The sequence below is a fragment of the Grampus griseus genome (genome assembly GCF_964374135.1).
Source record: "Grampus griseus genome assembly, chromosome: 10".
Lineage (NCBI taxonomy): Eukaryota > Metazoa > Chordata > Mammalia > Artiodactyla > Delphinidae > Grampus > Grampus griseus.
In genome coordinates this window covers 40,352,851-40,370,443 of record NC_139004.1, presented here as the reverse complement: position 1 = coordinate 40,370,443, position 17,593 = coordinate 40,352,851, and the positions used below count along the sequence as shown (strand labels likewise).

The 17,593-nt window shown below is 42.7% G+C and overlaps 1 protein-coding gene across 1 annotated transcript in view; it reads left to right on the top strand.

The window, feature by feature from the left end:
• Positions 1-17,291, top strand: part of GCLC (glutamate-cysteine ligase catalytic subunit) — a gene marked incomplete at its 5' end in the record, with an annotated part of 37,734 nt that extends 20,443 nt beyond the window's left edge. The window contains 13 exons of the mRNA XM_082664635.1: positions 102-215; positions 1,777-1,835; positions 1,959-2,092; positions 6,506-6,580; positions 7,053-7,169; positions 8,264-8,402; positions 8,824-8,936; positions 9,412-9,504; positions 9,802-9,906; positions 14,195-14,276; positions 14,353-14,456; positions 14,547-14,667; positions 15,712-17,291. Of these exons, the coding sequence (XP_082520761.1) occupies positions 102-215; positions 1,777-1,835; positions 1,959-2,092; positions 6,506-6,580; positions 7,053-7,169; positions 8,264-8,402; positions 8,824-8,936; positions 9,412-9,504; positions 9,802-9,906; positions 14,195-14,276; positions 14,353-14,456; positions 14,547-14,667; positions 15,712-15,923 (1,468 nt within the window). The 3' untranslated portion in view covers positions 15,924-17,291. The remainder of the gene's footprint in view (positions 1-101; positions 216-1,776; positions 1,836-1,958; positions 2,093-6,505; positions 6,581-7,052; positions 7,170-8,263; positions 8,403-8,823; positions 8,937-9,411; positions 9,505-9,801; positions 9,907-14,194; positions 14,277-14,352; positions 14,457-14,546; positions 14,668-15,711) is intronic.
• Between the last annotated feature and the right edge of the window lie 302 nt (positions 17,292-17,593).

The following is a 17,593-nucleotide window of genomic DNA, read 5'->3' as shown; positions in this document are numbered from 1 at the left end:
AACACCTGTGTGCCGGACCCGTGAAAAAGGCAACGTTACACATGCATGTTTTTAATCCCTGAAGACAGATTCTATCTCTTTAGTTCTTCAATTTCTTGTAGATTAGGCTGCCCTGGGTTCACACTGCCCGAGTTCAAGCCCAACCCAGTGGAAGGAGGAGCTTCCAAGTCCCTCTTCTTTCCTGATGAAGCGATAAACAAGCATCCGCGCTTCAGGTAAGTGTGTGGATGACTCAGATCCCTGGATCCCTGCCTTGGGGGTGCAGTGTCCCTCCCGGAGTCATTACTGAGCGGTTCCTGAACTCCAGCTCCTGTGGTAATTAACCAGAGGAGCCCACAGACCCACAGCTACGCCTGTTCTCGGTCCCCCAAGGCTGCTCGGTTGGTGCTGCTTGTTTCCAGGCTGGATCTGCCTGTTTTCCAAGTGACCCTAACGTTGTTCACTTAGCCACAGATGCATTTCAATCCTAGTTCTGTTAACACCTGTTTGGAGAAGCTTTCTTGTCATCATTTTTACCTTTTCCTCCTCTGAAAATGACCGCCAGTATCTGTGGTCTTCTCATCCCACTCCATATACCTTGACAATAAGGTAAAATGTGTACAATACCTGTGTATATAGTAGGCACACTCTACCTTCTGTTCCACTAACTCCTAAGTCTGTTGGTCTGTAGTTTTAATTCTAGGGTTTCAAGTTGCTTCAGTCTGATCTCAGCTTTGGACCTTTGAGTCTCACCTGTCATCCTGAACCCGGGCTCCTGACCTAGAGTTAGGGACCTGTGACTTCTCAGTGTTCATTCCTGTAACAGGTCTGCACACCTGCTACGTGCAGAGTCCGTGGGGAAGATAAAGACATATAAACATAGTTTCCGACATCAAGTGTTTATAGTGTGCCAAGGGGAAGGTGGAGATATTCAGCTGCAAGAAGTAGATTATGACAGGTGTCCAAAGATGATAACACCAGAGAGAGGAAGGTGCTTCTGACTGAGGGGGTCAAAAGCAGGCCTCCTGAGAGAGGTGGCATTTACACCGTCGACAGCAGCACTGCCCAGTAAAACCATAGTGCAAGCCACACGTGTAATTTTAGTAGTAATTTTGTAGCCACCTTAAAAAAGTGAAAAAGGTGGACTTATAGTGTATTTTATTTAACTCTATAGATCCAACTTGTGACCAGTATTTTTTAATTATTAATAAGTTTTACTTTATTTCTGTACCAAGTCTTCAGAATGTGCTGTGTGTTCACCCTCAGAGCACATTTTAATTAGGACTGGCCGCACGTCCAGTGCTCACAGCCACAGCTTGCCTAGGGGCTTCTGGATCAGACATCGCAGGCTGGAGGATAGTATTAATGCTGCAGGATGGGTGGAGGGAGTGATGAGGTTCTGGGGTCCAGAGATGCCCGGGGAACATGAGTACCACAGTTTGGCTCAAGTCTTTGGACTTAGCATGGAAAATGTTAGAAACATACGGTGAGGCTAGACCACGGCAGACCTTGGACACTTGAGCTTGGTTTGGTGAGTCACACGGAGCCGGGGATCAGGGCTTGGGCAGGAGAGAGAATGACATTCTCAAACAAGAACCAGAGGACGTGGTATTAATGCAAAGCCTTCTTTCAGGAAATCCCCTCAGTCTCTCGGTCCACATGAATTTTCGGTAGGGATGTCTTAGAGGATTAGTTTGAGGGAGGATTTCATTCCATGTACTTGCATATTGTCAAATTCTTCTTTTGCATGATGGTTCTTAGGTGACCAACTTAGGACATTTGTTGTCTGTTTTTTAGTACCCTCACCAGGAACATCCGGCACAGAAGAGGAGAAAAGGTTGTCATCAACGTCCCAAGTGAGTCTACAGAGGTGGCGGGTGGGAGGGGACCCCCCCCATTGTTGTTAATCCTTGACTCTCACCCATTTCCTGCTCTTTTCTTTCTTTCTTTTTTTTTTCTTTTTTCAATTAATACTGCAGTATTTAAGGACAAGAATACACCATCTCCATTTATAGAAACATTTCCTGAGGATGATGAGGCAGCAAAGGCTTCTAAGCCCGACCACATTTACATGGATGCTATGGGCTTTGGGATGGGCAATTGCTGTCTGCAGGTATCATTTCAAATATCCAGAGAGGCAAGCTGTCCTCATCCGTTTCTATTTATTAACTTCTTTTCTTTATATGTGCATGTTTCCTTTTTAAAAATCACATTTTAATCAGGTTGAAATAGTAGCTAGTACTTCTTTCTGAAAACCAATGAAGTTATCTTAGTAAATTCACTGGAAGTTGTCTCTGGACGGAATCTACAGTTCACTACGAAGACATAGTTGTTAATGAACTTAAAAGGTGAAATATTCCGCAGTCACTGTCTCTGTTCTCTCTGTGCCTCATTTTTGCTGCCATCTAGTGACTAGCTTTGAGATTGTAAACATTGCTCAAATCTTATCATTTCTGAAAATGAATTCTGGATGCACTCCAGTGAGCTTGTGATCCAAGGGAAGGATTATTTGGACTTTAAATTTTTATTTTCCTGCAAGGCCATCTAGTGTTATAAAAAGAATAAATATTTAGCAGCCCATGTTTGCCTTACCCCTGGCTAAGTTTCACAGGAGGTATTGTAGAATAGCCTTTCTCTCAATGACTTGGTTAAAACTTCCCCTGGATCTAATCAGATTACTGGCACCTGTGGCAGGGATGGTGTCCCACCACACAGGGGACCTGGAGCGGGGAGCAGGAACCCATCGGGCTGCCCACAAGCCTGTGTCTGGGCTTTAGCTGTGATTTCTCAGGTATTTGGGTAACTCTCCTTCTTCTGGCCTCGGTTTTCTCAACAGCTGAAAGAAGGATTTATATTAAGGCTGCTTCTAGGTCTGTCTCTGAGCTAATATTCTTTAATTGTTTTTATTAACAACAGTATTGGTTTTAACCTTTAATTTGTTTAAAATCATGTTAGAACAGAAGTAAAAGTGGCACAAAATTAGAAGTTTCAAACTGAAACTTTCAAAAGAAAAAAAGAGGGCCTCTTGTTATTATCCAAGGAGATTTTATCCAGTTCTGATTATTTGCTGATTGGAGCAGTGTGAAGTCTGACCCCACATGAGCACCCCCCAGCCCACCCCCAGCCCTCAGTCTGCCTGCCCTCCACACGGCTGGGGACCCAGCATCCCATCATTTCAGGCAGCTGCACACAGACACACACCTTCTTGCACATGTATCTTGGATGTGTTTATTTTACAACTACGTATAATCAAAATTGAATGCCAGAGTCAGATTTTTACATGCTAAGTGTGTTCAAATAACCATGGCCAAGGATACCATTTCCCCTGCTTTCCCTGACTTATATAGGTGGCATGAAGCGTGTCTTCCAAACAAACCTAGGCTATGAGTTTCCTTCCAGATGGACACACTTCATAAAAAAGAGACCTGTTGACTTTTAACTGCCTTATCTGCTTCCCTATCTTAATTCCAAATATTGCTGAAGAGAACCATTAAGCTCTAGAACTTAGAGTGCACAGCTTTAAAATCTATCAGTGCTCTTGAAGGACCGATTGCCTCTTTTTCTTGGTTTAATATTAAACCAGGGTGTTTTGCCATGGACAGCACAGTTGCCCCATTCCAAAGGGATAGTCTTTCCCTTGAAACACTGTGTTTACACAAATAAATATGTCCTAATGGTAGGTAGTTTACATGTTTATTGCTTGTAGATACAGTTTTCCATCCAATTTAAGCTTTGTCATGGGTTTAAGGTTGTTTTCTTTTTCTCAGTGGTGTGTCCAGCCACCCCACTTTCAATACTCCACTTAAAAGTCTTTAGCACAGATAATGTAAGTATATGGTAAATGAGACAAATTCCATCAATCACCACAGAAATCTCTGCTTTATCTCTTAAGTGGAACACTAGAAACTACTTATTACAATAAGGCAAAAAAAAATGGTTTCAAAGTTTTTGTTTGTTTGTTTTTTAAGGTTACTGAGCATCTTACTGTACAGAACAAAAAGTACTTCAACTATATTCAAATTCTTGACTCTTGGTGGGGGACTTTGCAGGAATCATTTAATAAGTTCATGCATATTGTGATAGGCTTCCCCCCGCCCCCCAAGAAAATCCTATGGCTTCGACACTGGGTTCTGGACAAATTTTAGATATTTAGGTTTCTAACATCAATTTTTCATACTTTCTCTTTTTTTTTCCCTCATCAGTTTCCTGGTGACATTGCTTCTTTTCTTTATATGATACTTTAAAAGGATACCAGAATCCAAAACCCTTCATATATTCATATCTTTTTAAGGTGTTAAGAACTCTTTTTTTTCTTCCCCCATTAAAGCCTTTACCACAGTGATGTCTCAATGGCTCAATCAGCCCTGGGGTAAAGAAGCTAGTTACTAAATATACTTAGAATAACTAAGTCGTATCACTGTTCTAACTCGGCTATTGAATTCCAATTGCCAATTTTCTTAAGCATATTTTTCTAGGGTTGACTTTTTCAGAATTTGCCTGTGAATTGTCTAGTATATACTAGGCCATCTAAGAGAAGCCAATCAAAAACCTGAAAAGAAAAAATGCTTGTCATAGGATCTTCTTAAAAACAAAAATAACAGACTCTAAAATAGCTAAGAGTAACTCAAAAAAGGACCTAAATAAACTAAGAGATGTATGTTCAAAAGCATTCAGCAGTCAAAACACTTGGGGGAACATTTAGGTATCCCTGATCTCAATCCATATAAGTTTGGGCTATAGGGTCAGCTTTTCAAGTATCCCACCATTTTATAAAAATAAAACTTATCTTTGCTCCTGTGTTCTCCTTTTTAGCACCCTCTTTCCTTCAAGATACTCTATTCACTTAATAAATATTAAGGACTAAGTGGGTGTCAGACCCTGTCCTACACACTGAGGATAGAGAACCGCAAGGCAGACCCCTGCCCTCCTAGGGCTTACACTTTAGGGGTGGGGTCACAGCAGATAAGCCTGTAAATACTCTGCTCGCCATCTCCCCCACTTCTCATTTAACTCTTACCCACAGACAAGCTGATTTCTGCATTCCCACCTCTTGGCAGAAACTGCCCTGGTTTGGGTTATTAGTGACCTGTCAGTTCTTCTCAATTTCTGTTTTCACCTTTGACATTCTTGCTCCTTTACACCTGTGACACAGCTCTTCTCCGTGTGTTGAATTAATTTGTAATGGCTGGGTACCTATCATTATGTTTTAATTAAAATATAGCACTGACTTAATAATTCACATAGAAATGGTAGGAAAGTCAGGACACAGTAAATGGTCTGAATCATCGTTTTCTATAGTAGTCAGTCACCACACTGACGTGAAATGCCATGAATTCAGCGGTTAGACCCTTGAGTCTCCAACAGAAGTCCTCTGCCATTTAAACAAAAACCAAAACAAAACAAAAAAAAGCAAAGTTGAGACCTGGCTAAAACTACTGGAACTAACAGGTTGCGATTAGAATAGTAAACATTCACTCAGCTGCTAGTTCAACTATTAAGCACTTAAATTATTTACTGCACCAACACAAAATCCAAACTGTCATTATTAAATAACAACAGAACATGAGAACTGTTCCCAGTTTGCAGTTATTACAAATGTGCCAACACAACCACAATTTGCGGTCCCTGCCCCTTCCGCTGCCCCAGCCCTGCAGAGGGCAGCACTTTTTTTTTTTTTTTTTTTTTTTTTTTTTTGGTTTCTTTTGGGTAATTGCTTTAAGAGGATTTGCACTAATCAATTACGTGATCTCCTTCTCTGCCTAACTCTTAAGTCCTACTTACCCGTCTTGTGCGGGCTTCCTGGGCAATCTGCCCTTCTTAGTACATCATCTGGGCCTACTCCCCAAATACTTCTCCAGCTCGGATTTTTCTTCCTGGCCCCAGCCCTGGAGACCAAGCCGCTTACAGGGCTGTTCCGCTCTTCCTTGGCCTCATAAGCCCATTGTGTCTTGGCGCCGCTGCTTCCCATCTGTCCGAGGAGCACCCAGGCCAAAACCCAGGTCACTCCTCACTCCGCTGTGCCCACTGGTCACCAGGCCTGCTTTGGCCCTGCTGTGCCTCTTCCCACCAGACTTCCTCAGTTTTTTCCTGGACAGTTGCAGTGTTTTAACTGCCCTCTCTTCCTTCCTCCAGTCCTGCCCCCTTCCGAGCTATCCCCCACTGTGCCACCAGTGAACTCTGAAACCCATCCTTCGCATCTCCAGATCCCCCTTTTGTACCAAAATGTATACAAGCCCACAGATGTGGATGGGCAGCTGTAGAAGGAAATAAGTCAGTGGAAGAGGAAACGCCTGGCTGAACTTCATTGTTAATCTAGTTCTTATTTATAGTAGATGTGAACATGATTAAAGCCATTTTCTAGCAAAATTCATCCGAGACAGCTCTTAAAACTCCTGTGTTCAATGTTGTCATCAACGGAATGACCATCACATGCCATGACCAGCCACCTTCCTTCTCAGACTTGGCTCCTTGTGGAGGATGGTACTGATTTTGTGTTGTTGTTTAATAACTTGGGATTCTTAAACAGGTAACGTTCCAAGCCTGCAGCATATCTGAGGCCAGATACCTTTATGATCAGTTGGCCACTATCTGCCCAATTGTCGTAAGTAGAAATCACACCTAATTTTAACTACTTCTTTGTATAAAATAAAGACTGCACGTGCAAAATTTGCTGACCATGTACTATTTAAGTCCAGTTAAGACTTCATTTAGAACTGAACTAACATGAATAATATGCAGACTTAGAGCTAATGGATAAGAGTCTAAGCTGTAGAGTTTACCGTTGCCAGTAAGGCATTTTTGTGTTGAAGTGTCGAGCTTGAGCGTAGCCGTTTTCCCCCTCCCATCCCGCCTGTCCTCACGGTATAGAGAAGATGATTTAAAAGAATCAGAGGCAAGGATTGGAGTCACTTCTGGTGTATTTCACCATGAGAAGGCAGGTGCAGTAGATGTAGTAGAAATCTGTAGGGGTTGCATAAACTGATTCTTCCAGACCAGAGGTAACTGCATGAAGCTTTTTTCAGCATGTAAATGACACTTTGAACTTGCAGGTGCTGACTTCTGTTTGTTTTTAGATGGCTTTGAGCGCTGCGTCTCCTTTTTACCGAGGCTATGTGTCAGACATTGATTGTCGCTGGGGCGTGATTTCTGCATCTGTAGATGATAGAACTCGGGAGGAGAGAGGACTGGAGGTGGGAGTGATTTTCCTTAATAGTCTTTTAAGTCCAGCAGGTAAAATGGGGATATTGTCACTGCTTACAGTTTTGAAGTCGCCCTTAAATTTTCATCCTGAGTGGGTTAGTCACACATGGGAAGAAGCTGACAGGTTATCAACCTGTCTTTGGCTCCACAATGTGTGTTTGGGGTGAGAATGTAGGAAATGTGATTTGCTTGGCGGGGGGGGGGGGGGGGGGGCGTTCAAGTTAATTTTCATCATTTGTTGGAACCAGTACTTGTTTTTACCTTCTAAAATTAGTAGTACAAGTTTTCTATATTTTGGGAGTCAGTGCTGATGGCTGTTTTTACCAGAAAGCTTTTTGGTGCTACGTGAGTGCTTTGTCTGTGGTGCTCTCTGTTGTGGAAAGTGTCATCTGTTGTAAGGTTCTTTGGCCTGTTACAGAGGGTTAGGTTTGCCTAATGAGGTAGGTTTGTGCCTCTTGTTTGCATGTTGAACTGCATCTCTCCAACCAAGACTGTGCGTCAGAACCACCTATAGAGATCTTTAAAAATAAGTACCCAGGCCCACCCTAGCCCAGTGAGTAAGTATGTCCAGAACTGGGACCTAGACATACATGTTACTAAAGGAGCCCTCACAGGTGATTCTGATGTTCTCGACTGGGCTGCCCTATTGATGCTCTGCTCTTTGTGTAATTGTTCATAAATTGTTGAACATGCCTTCTAAGTAGAAATAAACCTTAAAGCAGAAATCATTTTAATAGCTTTGTTTTACATTATAGTTTTATAGTTTTGCTTTCAACATTGGCATTTTCCTATCTTAATGAGAATGAAGGTGATCCACTTTAAAAAAAGAAAAAGAAATATATATATATATATTTAAGTCATGTCAGAAAACAGACTACTTAAATTGTCTCCAGATTTTTTTTTAATATAATTTTTCTAATACTTTTCAGGATTAACTAGCTTTTTTTCGGGATCTCGTGTTCAGGTTGGACAGTTTTATGTAATTACATATATAGTATATAGGCTTTTAATATAATTATTTGGGGCGTTAGTTTGTTTCCACATCATTTTATATGGCATTCATTTGTATTTTTTTCAATTTTAGCCGCTGAAGAACAACCACTATAGGATCAGTAAGTCCCGATATGATTCAATAGACAGTTACTTATCTGAGTGCGGTGAGAAATATAATGACATCGACCTGACGAAACACAAAGAAATCTATGAACAGCTGTTGCAGGAAGGTGAGCCTCTGTTCCTTTTGTCTAGATTTGATTGTAAGCCTTTAGTTCTTCAAAGCCCTTCTAAATTCCTTTGCTGACTCCTGGCCTGGCTTCTATTTTTAGTGTGAAGTCTCTTAACTTTTCTCATGAGGCTGCTTGTTCTTAAAGTTTCAAGTTCCAGATACTTGTGAGATCTTAACTTTTAGCAAAAGGAGCTGACTTTGGAGGTCTGTCCCTTGGTCCACAGCTCTGCCCCCACGGGCGTTGTGTAAGGAGCGAACACACTCCATAGGATGAAATCCTGGGAGACACGAGAATCCTGCACAGCCCAGCCATTTCCTAAGCTTCTAGATGCCCTTTCTTCAGACTTCCCGAGCTGTCCTGCCGTCTTTCTGGGCATGGAGAACAGCTCCGATGTGAGTGGTGTGACCTCTCTCTGCAGGCATCGATCATCTCCTGGCCCAGCACGTGGCTCATCTCTTCATTAGAGACCCGCTGACTCTGTTCGAAGAGAAAATCCACCTGGACGATGCCAACGAGTCCGACCATTTTGAGGTATCTGCTCCGCTTTGAAGGTGTAGCACTTCACTCTCCAGGGTGGAGGCCGTTGTCTGGAGGGGCAAGGAGTTGATGACAGTAGAAGCCTTCTATGACCTCCATGACTGCAGCAAAGATTTTAAATTGGTTCAAGTACCCTTATTTTATGATTCTTACTCTCCGGTTCTGCATTTTTCATTCAGTATTTTCTCTTATTTTCATAGCGATGAAAAATGCAAATATGCGGCACAGGAAAATAACATGACCGCTTCTTTCAGGACTGCTGTCGTGTCACCTGACTTCCGTTAAGCACTTGCTGTTTTGTCTCCCTAGCAGGTCACACTCCACGAAAATCTTAAATTGTACCTTTTTGTATTTGTAAATTGAAGAGTATTTGGTATGGACAGTAAACAGTCTGCTTCACGTATTAAATATCAAATCATCTTAATACCTTACTGGAAAATTGGTTTTATTCTCTGCTTTTTGAATACAGAATATTCAGTCCACAAATTGGCAGACAATGCGATTTAAACCTCCTCCTCCAAACTCCGACATTGGATGGAGAGTGGAATTCCGGCCCATGGAGGTACGCAGCCCGTCGGCAGGAACCGACTTGGACGCACCCGTTCCCAGCCACCTGCCACCCACCCGCACCCTTGTCAGAAGCTCGGGTTACTTGGAAGGCAGCACAGATCACGTGTGTGCGTGTTACACGCAAGTGCAGCAGCTCGGGAGGACTGCTTCTGAGAATAGATTGTGGGCAGAGGCTTCCAGACCCAGGTGGGAGGTTAGGAGATGCTTGGGAAAGACATGACCCTCAGGGGCCTCTCAGGGAGGAGCTGTTTGCATGGTGGGCCCCTAACGTCTCGGGCCCCGTGTCCAGGTTCAGTTGACAGACTTCGAGAACTCCGCGTACGTGGTGTTCGTGGTGCTGCTCACCAGGGTGATCCTTTCCTACAAACTGGACTTTCTCATCCCGCTGTCAAAGGTAAGGATGAGTTTCAGTGTAGGGCTGGGTGTCTGTAGGTTATCATCCATTGCTCATTTATGTATAATAATTGTTTCAACTCTGACCTCACTTAGGATTGTTCCTCCCTTAGAATAAAATGCTCTTCTTCCACCCTTTTTTTTTTTTTTTTCTTTTTAAACCTAAGTTTATGCTATAGATTTTGGTACCGTTTTGGTGGAGACTCCTGGAAAAAAATCTTAATAGTAGCTCCTTACTCAGCCCATTTGTAAGACATTTAGGGTTGCATTTGAACAATCTCTAGTTTCTAGAGGCTTTTGACTCAAGATGATGGCGGGAGGGATTCCCAAAAATGGGTTTTGTCCTGTCCAGTCCCAGGCCGATCACGATATTAGACTCAGGACGGAGGGACGTGTAACTTTGGTAGTGCAGGGAATGGAACCAAACTGGAGAGGTTTCTGAAGAACATAGTTGACGCTGCACTACTGGAAAAACAAATCTGAATCAGCCTCAGCCCAACAAAAACCAAGAAGGAGCTTTCTGGAAGCAGTTTCCCGGCAGAGCCTTGGAACAGTTCCAGGCTGTGAGGCAGCAAGGCTGGGGGCCGCGGGGCAGTAGCCAAGTGAGTATAGAGACCCTTGGTTCCTGGCCGGTGGGTCTCTCGGCACAGAGAGTGGCTGGGAAAGGCTGCCGGGCGGAGTGAGGGTCTGCCGGGGCTCAGGGCTGGAGGGAAGAGAAGCAGAGCTGCCCTGTCCCAACACACACACACACCCTGAATGTGGTACAGCCACTGGGGAGATGAACGCACATAAGGAGGGTTCACGTGAGCTGCCAGTTTATGAAATACACTTGACATGCGTGTAACTTATAGTCAGTTCCTCCGTATCTGAGAATTCAACCAGCAGCAGATCATGGAATACTGTAGTATTTACTGCTGGAAAAATCCTCATATAGGTGGACCCACATTGTTCTGGGGTCAGATATAGATGTCTGAAAGTCAGTATAAAATTGAAAACTTTTAAAGAGAAGAGCCCATGGGCCTGCAGAGTCTATTATCCTCAGTGAAATACAGTTAATTTTTTTTTTTTTTTTTTGGCCGTGTAGCATGTGGGATCTTACTTGCCTGACCAGGGATCAAACCCGCACCCCCTGCAGTGGAAGTCCAGAGTCTTAACCCCTGGACCGCCAGGGAAGTCCCAAAACACAGTTAAGGTAGAAACTGGAAAGAATTTTAAAATAAATTCTCATTAGTGCCCTCGAAGAAATTCTAGAGAAAGGTCACATCTTAAATAAACAAGCCCTGTGGACCAAAGAACATTTGGAAAGTAAGAGTTCTCAGAAACACGGGACGTGGTAGCCACACTCAGTATGCTCACCAGTAAGCAGGTGTGGTTGAAGACCAAAGTCTGTGATTTAGGGGAACCACACTGAGATTCATCCCAGCAGGATGGCAAAGAAACAGAGATTATGGGAAAAAGGATGAGAGGATTTCTCTGGAAAGTTCAGGGTTTGTATCAAAATTTAGAAGAAGAGAACAGTCTATACAAAAGAGATGTGAGATACAATAAAGAAAATAAAGAAATAGAATTTCCCCTGAGTGAGAGAGTCCACTGAGGATGAGACAGAATTATTCAAAGAAGAACCCAAGTCTAGGAATTTCTGAATCTCAAAGAGAAGATCAGTTGTCCAGACAGGAGAGGAAATTAGGATACCTAAACTTCCTGCCAAGAGGGAGAAGAAAATCAATTGATATCATTTCTCATCTACAACATTAAACACTAGAAGAGATGGCGAGAGGTCTACAGAATCCGAAGGGTAAAGAATTAGAACCATGCCAACCAAACTAGTCTTTAAATTGCAAGTGATTCTAACAAAAAAGATCAAATTAGGGCTAAATTAAGCCAGAAATCTTATCTAGCAAGGGGATAGTGGAAGGAGGGGAATGGTAGATACTTCTTAATGCTTGACATTTGGAGAGAGAATTTCAAAACTACTTGTCTAAAAGTAAGAAAGACCACTAATAGTGTAGAAATAGGATTTGTCGCCTCTAATCTCCTAGCTAAAGAGGTGGGAAAAAAAACAAAGCTTCCTGGTGCCACAAAAGTGGGTCTGGGGCCATGGGCGTGATAAGACATTATGGTCCAGAGAACATACAGTGGTAAAATAAGATGAAAACAAATTTGAATAGACTAAATTCTATTCAAAAGCTAAAATGGGTGATATAAAATAGCAATGTAATGGTACATGTTGTTTGCATAAGATATACTTAAAACAAGGACAGATGTTGACAGTAAAGAGCTCCATATGACCTCTTAACAATTCAGGAAGGGCAAAGTCTTAACAGACAAAATGTGAGAAGGTCTTAAATGAGATACAGGAAACAATTTTATATACTCTTTTCAAGATAACATTAGAGCCATTTTCTTTTTTTTAACATAAAGTGTAGCAAACATTTCTCAGCAGCATAAGAAGAATTTAAAAGCACTGTAGTACGGTGGGTAAGATGTGGCTTCCGGGTGAGCACTCAATTCATAAATCACTTGCACTACTTACTAGCTTTTTCACCTGGACAAGTTAGTTGTCCTCTCAGTGCCCGAGTCCACAGGTGTAGAACAGAGACACATGGGCTGTCGTAAGGCCATGTGGGGTTCGTGGAGTAAGTCACTTAGCAGAGTTTCTGGCGTGTTACTCAGTTACTGACAGGCCATATAATCAAAGGATGAGAAAGACCACAGGGGAATTAAATGACACAGTTAATAAGCTTGGTTGTGTCGCCTGATCACAAATCTTATACCATGGCACACCTTTTTTAAATGCCCTGAGGAAGAATAACAAAAATTAATTAAGGAAAATTTTCACTTCTCAGAAGTAGACACTGTATAGGATACATTCCCACCAAAGTTGAACAAGAAAATGTTCAGGAAACATTTAACTATTGGAAATTTTAAATCGTTTTCCTAGTAGGTTCTAGATTAAGTCAAAACTAGAATTATAGATGCAAACTAGTATATATAGAATGGGTAAACAACAAGGTCCTACTGTATAGCACAGGGAACTATATTCAGTATCCTGGGATAAACTAGAATGGAAAAGAATACATATGTGTATAAGTAAGTCACTGCTGTACAGCACAAATTAACACAATATTGTAAATCAACTATACTTCAATAAAATTTTTTTTAAAAAACTAGAATTATAGATTGTTTAGGAAAATGATGCCAGCAAAGATAATTTCTAAGGGAAAATCACAGCTTTAAGTACTATAAACAGAAATATTAAAAATAAACCTAAGTAACTAAATAAGAATGTAAAGAGCTGTAGTAAAATTACAGCTTTGTAAAAGGAATTCATAAAAGCAGAAATTAAAACTGATGATCTTTGTGAGTTTTTGTCGAGACTAAGAAAAATACAAACGTTATTAGAAATGAAGCCAGATGTTCCTAGCCAGGATAGAATTTGAGATTGCTTGAATATGTTCCTGTATCTAGATTAATCCGAAGGTCATATGTGCCTTAAAACAAACAAAATAATGATAGGACTTGATCAGTGTGAGGGGGCAAAGCTAAGTAACCAAAGACTCTGCACTGACCGTCCCTCTTCAACATGACCTCTGACTTGTGTCTGTTTTGAATATGGAGAGTCCCCTAAGATTTCATTATAGAAATAAGGGACTACTACTAAAAAGTTTTAAAAGCTCTACTTTGAGGGTCTTAAAAAGTCATTGGAGAAATGGAGAATTCACAAATAGGGGTTGGGGTCTCCTGAGGGAGTGGGCACGGCAGAGCCGCAGGTGGGCAGGCAGCATCGGTGACCCGCCCTGGGAGGGGTCACCTTATTCCAGATCCCACAGCCCGCCTATGAGGCAGCAAAGCCCCAGAGGCAGGGAGGGCACAGCCCTCAACTCTAGGTGGCAGGAGAGGCAGGAGCGTGAGTCTGGGCTGTGAGGAGGGACCAGCCCCCTGACCTCCCAATGCCATAGAGTCATCCCAGGGTGTCTCAAGGGACCTCGAGATGTGGGCGGCCTACATGAGTGTAAGTTTCGCATTGATTTTTAAGGTAAGCTTCTCTTAGAATTGCCCCATTGTTATTAAAAAGCACATCCCAGCAGTCTGGGGTTGAGGGACACAGCCCCACATGACAGTGCAAAGTCTTATCTGGCCGCCAGCAAGCGCTGGCTATGGGAGGCTTCTTCCCAGATGGGTCAAGATCGCGAGCTGAGCGAGGCACCACAGCCCCCAAATGCGCCGGAGCGGGAGTGCCCTGACTTTGGCAATGTTCTCACTTGGCTGCGATGGTTTTCCTCCCTCAGGTTGATGAGAACATGAAAGTAGCACAGAAGCGAGATGCCGTCCTGCAGGGATTGTTTTATTTCAGAAAAGATATTTGCAAAGGTACTGCCTCCTCTTGCATTTTTGGGGTCCCTGTAGGCCACACGGGCCGCTAACACCCTCTGCGCCCCTCTGGCAGGTGGCAACGCCATGGTGGACGGCCGCAACAAGACCACGGGCAGCACCGAGCCAGCAGCCGAGGAGTACGCACTCATGACCATCGACACCATCATCAACGGCAAGGTAGGGCCCGCGCCCCAGCTACCCCGCCCCTCCCCCACCCCACCCCCCGCCCCCGGGGAGTCAGATGACAGCGCATCCTGCTTCTTGCAGGAAGGCATGTTCCCCGGGCTGATCCCCATCCTGAACTCTTACTTGGAAAACATGGAGGTGGACGTGGACACCAGATGCAGTATTCTGAACTACCTGAAGCTGATTAAGAAGAGAGCATCCGGTATGCCATTCTGCACTTTGCTTTTTTAAAAATCTCTTAACGTAGGCGGAACCTCACAATCTTACAATATTCAGTTTTTAAAGCAGTCTTTTATTAAAGTACATGGTATCCTAAATCAATGAACTTTCCCACATTGTGCCGTCTCGGCGGTTGGATGCACCTTGTAATCTTTGACAGTCACCGTTTGATTAGCAGTGCTTTTGTTCTTGCTGGTTCATACAATAACGCTGCATCTTTAAGCCGATGGCCTCTTAGGCAACGAAATACAGTATCTGGATTGCCTGTTCGACATTTATGCCCGACTGTGTGTGTCGTGAGGCACCCTGGGCTCTTTGCACAGTGAGTCTAAGCCAGTCCTCAGGTTAACTAATAGCACAGCTAAGACGGTGGCCCTCCAGCCTGCCTCCCTACAGGGGTGCCCTGGAACCCCACTTTCTCAGCTTTGAGATCATGGTGGCTGGGGAGCTGTCAGCCGTGACTAAAAGGACAGTAGCAGTGGCATCTGTATTTTGCTCGAGGCTTCTGTAAAATTTCCAGATCCACAAAGGATATACCCCACCCCGCAAATGCTGTATCTGCCAGTTTCTATCTTCATGCATCTACTTCTCATTATTCTCTCCGCCTCTTTGATCAGATGGCTCTGGGGAACTCGGGGGCCCTCCTGTCCCGGGGCAGTCTCGTGACACCGGCATGGGCAGGACTTGGCCAGATGGGAGAACTCGGGCTCTAGTCCACACACATTGGCTCCCGTGTCTTAGAGCCGACAGCATCACCATGTGGGTGGCATCTAACAGGTCCCATAGCAGTGGGATGTGTGTGTTCTCACTGCCTGCCTACAACATGAAACCCTTCCCCAGGAGGAAGCCACGTAATACAGCTCGTCCTGGCCCCTGCCAGGTGGCTACACCAGAAGGCCACACTGATTCTTCTTCAGGATTGTATTATGTGGGCCAATAAATGTCAACTTACGAAAGAAAAAGACCAAACAAACAAAAAAAAAAACACTACCATTAAGTTGTTAAAAAAAAAAAATTTTTTTTTCAGGAGAATTAATGACAGTTGCCAGATGGATGAGGGAGTTCATCGCAAACCATCCAGACTACAAGCAAGACAGTGTAATAACTGACGAGATGAACTACAGCCTTCTTTTAAAGTGTAACCAAATCGCAAATGAATTATGTGAGTGCCCAGAGTTACTTGGACCAGCATTTAGGAAAGTAAAGTACAGTGGCAGTAAAACTGACTCTTCCAACTAGACGTCCTGCAGAAGGAGAAATGCTTCACCGTGTTAGTGAAGGACTGACCGCAGGATCAGCCCATGTGCATGGTGTGAGGACCAGATAATAGCACTGCACTGTTTCTTGCGCTGCTCGGCAGAAGTGGGTTTAGGCAAATCTAGAGTTTATACAGTGTACATGTACATAGTAAAGTATTTTTATGATTAACAATGTATTTTAATAACACTGTATCTAAAGTCATTTGTGAGCTGGCTTGTACATTTTTCAGTTCTGACTCTGGAGCAACTACTGTGGAAACGGTTTTGTAAATGTAACTTACTGATAACTATATCTGCATTCCAGAGTTTAAAATGTTTACTGTAAATTTTGAGGTTTTTTTAAAAGACTTTACCTGGACCTGATTCACTGAAATCTATCACTTCACCTTGAAAACAGTTTGTCCTGCTAATTTTCTTTGAGTCCTCTCCTTTGGCATATACATGAAATCACTATTGAATCCACCAAAGTGCTTTGAGGGGAAGCTTAGATTTCCGGCACCTTATCCATGACGATTCTTTTGTAATTGGAATAGCTAACCCCTCGGTAACCCTGTCCCAAGCTTTTCCCACTAAACAGAACCCACTGAACTGACAGTACTTTCTGTCGACGTTTGCTAATTTTGGCATCAAGTTTGAAGACAACTCTGGAGAAAGACTCTGAGTTCACGTGTAGTGATTATTGGGGGTAATTTTTTTATGGAAAAAGGGGAGAATTGTTTTTCTTCTTGTACATACCAAGAGTAATGTCAAAAATGCCACCAGCTCTTCTGTTGTGGTCACCTGTTTATTCTGATTGCGGCTATCTACTTAAATTTTCAAATCAAACGCAGCTGCTGAAGTTTCTGTTTTGCTACTTTTTCTCTAGTTTCCAGTAAGCATATTACAGACATTCTTCTAAAAGCCATTCATTCTAGATTTTACCTGGGGATTTTTCTACATACTACTTACCTTCTCTGTGAAACTCATAAATTAATCATGATATGCACTAAGTTTTGTGAATCAGGACCCTAAATGTTTAATTGTAAATAATTTAAGTTTCACAGAATTGTTAGAGCTTTTTGTTGAAGTTTTTTTTCCCCAATTAGTTAAAAGTCTTAAAACTGCTTCTGAAAAAACTATGTATAGTAGATTATGCAAACTTTACAGGCATAAATATCTAAACTGTCATGCTAATTTTAAGAAATGGCCATAAGCTTCAGCTAAACCTGTTTGTGTATAGATACTAGGGTTTGTGCTATATTTCATACATGCATTTTGGAGGATTAAAGAACACCTGGTTTTCCTTTGCAATTTGCTTGTGTAAATTCAGTTTGTAAAAAGGCAGTAAAGTGTTTGTGGTATGAGGAAATAAAAGAATGGAATTGGCATTGTGAAAACTCTTGAATGTGTGAGTTCTACAACTAAACGGATGGTGGTGAGGGTGGTTTTTTTTTAATTAGCCCAGATATGCCAGGAAATAATTTCTTCATCATGATCCTCAGCTCCTTCTAGAAAGACTCATAGTGATGAAAACAGATGCCTCACCTCCCTAGTAGCTGTCAACCCCTGTGGGGAGAGGAGAAATGACCACTGGAAGTGAATTTTTCTTCTACTCCAAACTGTCGCTGTGCCAAGTCAGTGGTCACATGGTGAGTTACAGGTAAATCGGGC